This window comes from Wyeomyia smithii, chromosome 1 (assembly GCF_029784165.1).
Source record: "Wyeomyia smithii strain HCP4-BCI-WySm-NY-G18 chromosome 1, ASM2978416v1, whole genome shotgun sequence".
Taxonomy (NCBI): Eukaryota; Metazoa; Arthropoda; class Insecta; order Diptera; family Culicidae; genus Wyeomyia; species Wyeomyia smithii.
This window is the reverse complement of record NC_073694.1, coordinates 140,983,565-140,991,041: the sequence shown is the minus strand read 5'-3', so window position 1 is coordinate 140,991,041 and position 7,477 is coordinate 140,983,565. Positions and strand designations below refer to the sequence as shown.

At 40.8% G+C, this 7,477-nt stretch overlaps 1 protein-coding gene across 1 annotated transcript; it reads left to right on the top strand.

Annotated features, from left to right (window-relative positions):
- The first annotated feature begins 2,137 nt into the window (after positions 1-2,137).
- Positions 2,138-7,057, top strand: LOC129728855 (uncharacterized). Its single transcript, XM_055687324.1, has 2 exons — positions 2,138-2,751; positions 5,253-7,057. Exons 1-2 carry the CDS (start codon positions 2,316-2,318, stop codon positions 5,570-5,572), a joined length of 756 nt encoding a protein of 251 aa, XP_055543299.1. The 5' UTR covers positions 2,138-2,315; the 3' UTR covers positions 5,573-7,057.
- Positions 7,058-7,477: the final 420 nt, after the last annotated feature.

Sequence of the window (7,477 nt, the reverse complement as noted above, 5' to 3'; positions counted from 1 at the left end):
TGCGTAGAACATTTCTTTTTATATATCGTGTCATCCTTCGTGAAGGAAGTGTACATTGAGGATAGTGTAGTTCTGAGAGTGTAGTTGTAGAACCGACCTTTTACAACCCGTCGCTGATCGCCTGCCACTTGATCGCACGACTAGGCATCCTGCCCAGCATTATAAAGCCGGTACCCAGCTCATTGGTTGTGTTGCCGCTCTGGTAGTACTGTGCTCTGCGGCCACAAATCCGCCGTACCTTCTCTCCTTTCCGGCAAGGCTACAGGAGCGCATTGATGTCGAAGTGGCGGGGTTCTAGCTGATCCAGCAGAACTCAGTCGACACCCAGGGCATTTAGCGATCTACTGTTACATATACCGAGCTTCTAATCGTCGTTTTTATTTCGTCGGTTAGGTCATTGACGATTGTTCCGGTTCGTTTTCAATTCTTGATTGTTCGTAGTAAGTTTATTTAAGCATGCTGCTCCACTAGGGCTACGGATGCCTAGTCTCGTGACGGGGCCGGCTTGGGTGTAGCTGGCGAGACACCGCATTTCATAATTCAGCGGCCCGCTCAGGATCAGACGATGTTTGATCCGCCCCTAACATGGAGAACAGACGCTCAAGCAAACTGCCCTCCTAGGAGAACAGCTCCCGCTTCTCTGTCAGCATACGACGTGGAGGTAGTGATATGGCATTATGCCTTGGACCATACTGGGGTCTATTTTATGCTAACTAGTACGGGTGCACTGCTGGTACGCACTGCCCAGCCATTTATCAAACCTAGCTCTCCTCAATATCAAATCAGTGTTGCTGAAGATGTGTTTGTTGACGCTCTGTGGTTAAGATATTCAATACATCTTCAGAGAGTCAATCCCGGTTGAAGTGATTTTTTCTGCTGTTACGACACTATTTTATGCGTTATCAAATAAGCGCATTTTAATTCTTTTTTCTCTTAGTTTAAATGAAATGTATGGAAACTAGCCTCTCCTAGAAATTTTCCTTAATTGCGCCCATGTTCTCACATATGTAGAATTGCTAATTTCCTTGAAGAGCTCAAAATGTAGTGTAAATAAATTGGTATTTTTATTTTCCAAGTGAGAACGAAATGAGGAGAAGCTTCTACGTGCCTGCCATTGTCCATTACGTTAAGAATAAAGGTGCAAATGCAACATTCGGAGTTGTCAAACGTAAAAATGATTTATAACTGCATGACGATGAACATGTTTAATTCGTTTGTTCAAAAAAAAAATTGTTACCTCAAAAATTTCGAAATTTGACCAAATTTGCATAAGGCGTCATCAGATTTGTTTATTCTCTAATGTTAGTCCTATTTTTAAAATGCTAGAATTATTAAATTGTCAATGACTATCCGGTAAAATTTAAGAAATTGTCGATATTAATATTCTTTGAGAGATAAGCATTCTAGTAGAAACTAGAAATAGTGGGATAGATGAAAATGTTTTAATTCGACAACTTCTATCTTTGTTGATCATAAGCAGTTCAGAGATTATGTGAGTAATCAACTTACATGCTGTCCCGATATGCTGGCTTAAATGATTACCTGTTCTGTATTCAGTGTGCTGAGTGAAAAAATAGTAAAATCAAAGCGTAAAAGTATTTTCTCTATCTCATCACTATTATTTTATTTTTTTAATATAACTGATTATGATAAGAAAATTTCTCAAAACAATTGCCAACCAAAAAGTAATCAAAACAATAATTATTTCTTGCCCATGAGTGCAACACAGTGCTTAATCGCCCAACCTCAACAGTCGCCACTGAAAGCGAAAAGTGCGAAAAGCTAACCCCAGGCAGCGTGCCGTCCTCGTAGCGCAGGTGGTGGGTTGGGAAAAGCAAGTGCATCGTCATGCCTCGTACACTGCCGTCGCCTGCCGCAGCGACGCGCTGCTAGAAAGAGAGCCCGCACCCGCGTTGTAGGTTATCGGCAAAAAGGCGGAAAAAGTCGACTCTCGTCGGTCAGATTTTCGCGGCTTTTCTACTGTCTCGTGTTTTTGTGCTCTCTCGCTCTTGTCAAGCGGGCTACTACGGTAGCGCGCGAACGGCCTGTCGCGGGCGCGAGATTTTGTATAACCGCGCGCGCGGTGGAAAACGAAAAACTAACGTTCGCCTCATATAAATATTGACGTTGTTTTTGAACCCAACATCAGTGATCTTGCGACTGTGATCCGGTGTACTTCCAACAAAAAAATAATCCTTCTCTACGTGGGTGCAGCTGCGGAAAACGTGTTTTGTGTGTTTGAGGCGTGCGAAAATTTGCCTCCCAAAAGGACTTTTTAGTTTCGAACGAAAAAAAAGTTAACGAAAAAGTTAATCATGCATCCAGTGCTACGATCGTTGTGCGCCGTAGTGGTGCTTAGTGCGGTGGTGTTCGGCGCCACTGAGGATTATCAAAGCCAAGGATTACGTGCCATCGTACGAGTGTATGACGAGTGCTCGAAGGCCGATACAGGATTCACACCATGTCTGAAAAAGCGCGCCATTACTTTTATCGATCGTTTGAGCCGCGTTGAATCGATTTCCGTTGGCGACATGAAGGTTGTCCGGAACGAGCGCGCTGCCGCTCTGCAGGACAGTAAACCTTTAACGGAGGTTGAGCTGGAGCAGACCCTGCCACGCGGACTGGAAGCACGTGATGAAGCGCTGACCAACATTCTGCTGGACAAGATTGCCGGAGTATTCAGCAGCCGGACGATTCAGATTAGTCTGCCAAAGCTGTCGAGCGACGAACTTGGCCGCGGGCTGGAAGAAGGTGCGTTGTGTGAAGTATTATTTGCGAACTCTGACCGTGTGAATTGATGCAATTTATTTGGACTCAGTCAAAACCGTGGGCAATACCGATGTTGAAGTGACAGATTTACCAAGCTTAGTATCATATGTTGTTTGCTCAAAATGGTTACAAACATGACGGACTAACTGATTTCAATATTGTGTTTTACGCTGAAGAGACGCTACCCGAAGAGAAAAGTGTGTTGTATCAATTTTCTTGACAGTCGAACCGATAGCCCTAAAGCACTGCTAAAATTATTTAAAACTCGACAAAAAAAAGTTGGTTTACCTATTACGAAAATCTCTGGAAATAATCTGTTATCGTTTTTCTTTTTTTTTAATATGGAAATTGTGCAGAATAAGGCCATTCTATGTGGTGAAATCTCAATTAACAAAATTCCAAGTTGTATCCCGATTGTGTTATATATACACCAATAGTGAAAAAGACCTGAAAACATGGTCAACATATCACTACAATTAGTATAGTTTTAAATCGTTTTTAGATCCTATATCAAACTGAGAGCTTTCTTCAACTATTGAATATTTGTTGGTGCTTATGAATAACATAAGGCGACTATATAATTTCTGCACCGATTGGAACAATATCTAAATATTTTACTTAAATCGCACAATACGCCAAATTCATTTTGTTTATTGCGAACATTTTTAACAGTTTCAAACTAGCACTAGCAGTACTAAATCAAAGATTTTTGCTGTTTTCGAATACAGATTCTTCCCAGTTGTAGATTGAGAAAAAAAGAGCAGATTGGCACCAAAAACTAACAGTAGAAAACGCAAAGATTTGAGGTGTATGCTTTCCTTCACTTTAGGTTGTGCGTTTTGAGAATAGTTTGAATAGCAACAACACGCGCGCATATAGAAACCGTTTTCATTTATTTCTTTTCAATTTGATCATATTGCTGACTATTAAGTTTGCTTGCGTCGCCAGAATCGACATTGATCATTTTCCAAGTGACAGTGCTAGTAAAATTGGCAAAGCCGTAACGCTTGATCGAGCAGAGTTGAACGACCATTTTGACGGACGACGCTGATATAGATAATTACATGCGACAAGATAATTTCACTTTTTCGTCAGTTCATTCAGTTTGGCAATCTAAGTGATTTTAATTTCTCTGTGAAAACAGTGATTCAAATCACGTTTTCGAGAACAATCGGTCACAATGTTTCTTTACAACACCTTTTACTCCCGTGAGCAATTAAATTCAACACTGTAACGTTAAGTTCATGTACACAAACTTTCTCTACCGTCAAACAGAAGAAAAAGATTCTAATAGTTTTTGAATTTTGCCATTAACGATTTTTTACCATAAAATTCAATTGTTATGATGCTTTTTGTGTCGATGTTACCACTGTTAATCTGCGCTATTACAATCAATTCGGCAAATTAAAAGCCGAGAATTCAGTATACGCCGATTAAATAACAAGATACAAAGCATCTACATATCGAAACAGTCTACAACTTAAAACATAGAAAAAAAAAACATGATTACCTACTTCCCAGAAATTGCATCATAACTCAGGCACATTCGTTATGCATGTTGCAAACATAATAAAAAAATGCTCTAAGTTTGCACCATCCAAGTTTTGCATGTACTTTGGACGTGTTGCCACCAACAACCATCCAAGCGTTGAATTGAATTTTTGCTCCAGTCCAGTAGACATTGGACAACACTGTTCGAATTGGTTGTATAGGTAATTGTCTATTGAATTTTCTCTTTAGTCCTGTAGGCAACATAAAAAATTTATCTCGCTTGGACGTGTTGCCAATATCGAGCATGGGCTGTAGTTGTTAATAAACGCCAAAAAGTGTGCGTGTGTGTTCGTTTCCAATAAGAATTACTTTGATGGAATGTTCATCAGGAAAAAAATCTTGTTTAATCTTGAAACCCCACGCTTAGGAAATCAAGTGTAGTTAAGAACCAAACTTGCTCTACAGGAAATGTACGCAGTAACATTTTGTAATTACAACTAAACTTTCGGAACTACTTTACGCCTAAAAGACATATTTTTTAGATCTATGCGTATTAATTTATAATTGTTTTATTTAAATCGCCAAATGTTCATATCAAGGCTGGATGATTGCGGTAGTCGCTAAGGCTATGTTAACTGGTGATAAACAAGCATAAGATTAGCTCTTCAATGCGAAGCTTATTTTACATGAGTTCCGGTAAAATAAAAATCTATCCAATGACTGATCTTTGCGTGTCATTGTTTTTTTTTTCTTCTGTTGCGAGACACAAACTCTAGCTAAAATTGTTGTAATTAACTGTTCATACATATAAATAGTTCGACTTTCTAATTTAATACAACACAGCAAATGAATTTTCGAAGCACAATTCATGTGGGTAAATTACTCATCATATCGCACACCGTACAACTTCGGGCTAAGCTACAGTTAATCACTGACACCAAAATTATCTCAACAATAGAGTTAATTGGCATTTTTCTTGTTTTTCCTCGTAGGTCGTGGCAAGATGAAGAAAATGATGAGCATGATGATTATGGGCTTCATGATGAAGATGGCCGCCATGGTTCCGGTGGCCATCGCTGGACTGTATCTGCTCGCCGGTAAGGCTCTGATTGTATCGAAGATCGCCCTGCTGCTGGCCGGTATCATTGGACTCAAGAAACTGGTCGCCAGCAAACAGCAGGGAGGCGGCGGCGGCTGGTCGAGCGGCGGATCTGGCCACGGAGGCGGCTGGGACCGGCGGTCTGCCGATCTTGCTGCATCGGCCGCTGCACAAAATTTGGCTTACAACTCATACGCTAAGAATCAAGCGTAAGGCAAACACCCCTACATCCCAAGCTCAAAACTATTCACACTAATCACGCTCCAAAAACGGAAAAGTTCCCGAGATTTGTTGTTTGTTGACTACTATTACCGTTCGTGAAACCAGGAAACCGGAACACACCCAGACAATCCGTTCCCCGGATCATCCTATACTTTCACTGCCGAATGACTAAGAAGAGATAAATTATTTATTTATTTATTTATTTAAATTATTATAAAAGCAGGCAGCAACTCACACAATCAGCTCAAGCTCCGATTCTTGTCCCACCCCTGCGAACGCTACAACGTGTATCAATGAGGCTGTTTTCGCGCCCTCTACACATCTCGCTTGGAACTTTCCCTTCAAATTCTCCCCCTATAAGTTCTTTCAACTTTCAACTGAAATCTAATAATTTTCGCGTTTTCCATGGATTTTCCTTTGCAAGTAAACCATTGTCTTTGTTTCCCATCCCATCCACGCCCTTCGTTACCCTTTCATATACCTAACCTCGTCCAAATCTACATACAATCGCTATATCGTCTCTCGGAAGAAGCGATCTTTTTTCTCTAACAACTCTCTGTATCTCTTTGATTTTTCCACCTGCTCTCATGCAACAACCATAAATTGTTGTGACTTATTCTGAAGTAAGTCTATGTGCGTCATTTCCACTCACCTATAATTTACTTACCTGCTCTCGGCAAAGTTTTTTCACGACATCAATCCCCAACCATTATCTGCACCCTTGCAGTGATGAAAGCTGTATTTTCTACTAATCGTATCGCCTCAAGGGTATCCAACTGTCTTTAAAAAACACTCTTTCTTTATGTCTATTGCCCGTCCACCCCCGTTGATTACTAGCTTCCCTTTTCATGGCTTTTCCATTACTCTGTGCACACAGAAAACCAGTACGTTTTTTGACACAAGACCACATTTTACGACGCGAAGCCTTTTCTCCTTCTGATCGGATCTCCTCTTCAAAAGTACGCTCTCATTATTCGCTTCGCAGCTAAAATGCCACCAGCTGTCAAAAGCAACAGTCATGTTCAGTCCTCATAGGACCTTAACCTACTGCAGGTGTCCTCCTCATATTTCTATTAAAGTCTACAATTGTAACCCTCTTTTATTATTAATCTTAGAAGTTAAAACCGAAACTGTTTTTCCACTATTATCTGTGCCGGTATCTGTTACCCCTCTAACTGTTTGCTGTTATTTTCCGTAAGGAGTCACCAGCTGAAAAATGTATGTTAAATTAACGCAAAATATGTTTTTTTTTAATGTTTGATGAAGACGAATAAGAACCGTAATGTAAAACGAGATATAACGAGCGTGCGGACTTCATCAGCCGCATGCTAAACTGCCTCTTCAATCGGTGGCATCTATTCTTGTTGATAATTTATAAGTTGTATTGTTAGATAGAACGAACATGAAGAAAACTTGTTGAAAACCCGAAAACGAATAAATGCGCAGAGTTTCCGCGTAGGAAATCTCAAAAATTAACCATCTAACTTAATTGCCTCTCAGTTCCGAAATTTTCCGCGCTCCTCTTTCGGTTTAAGTGAACGATAAATCACCCATCGATGCCACCACTAACGATCACTTTTGCGCCTCCCTACGGGGGGCACACTCTGCTGAAACGAAAGCGAAGCGTTTTACCTCTTCAAGTGCGTCGATTAAATCTTCCGCTAATGCGCCACTCGCGTGAGTTTGAGTGGCTGCTAACATGCTCGCGCACCTGCCTAGGCACGTAAACTGCCTTCTCGGAGCTTTTCGTCGATTCACCGCTGTCTGTGCCGTGTATATGCGATGCCGCTTGAGAAATCAAGAATAAAATTAATTATTTTTAACACTGCTTCCCCGGTCAAACGGAAAGAAGTGCCAGTTAACGGGTTTATGGGCGAGAAATTGGGCTACTCGTCT

Coding starts and splice junctions, on each gene's coding strand:
- LOC129728855 (XM_055687324.1), top strand. CDS start 2,316: ATGCATCCAGTGCTACGATCGTTGTGCGCCGTAGTGGTGCTTAGTGCG. Junction 2,752..5,252: donor TGGCCGCGGGCTGGAAGAAG/GTGCGTTGTGTG, acceptor TTTTCCTCGTAG/GTCGTGGCAAGATGAAGAAA.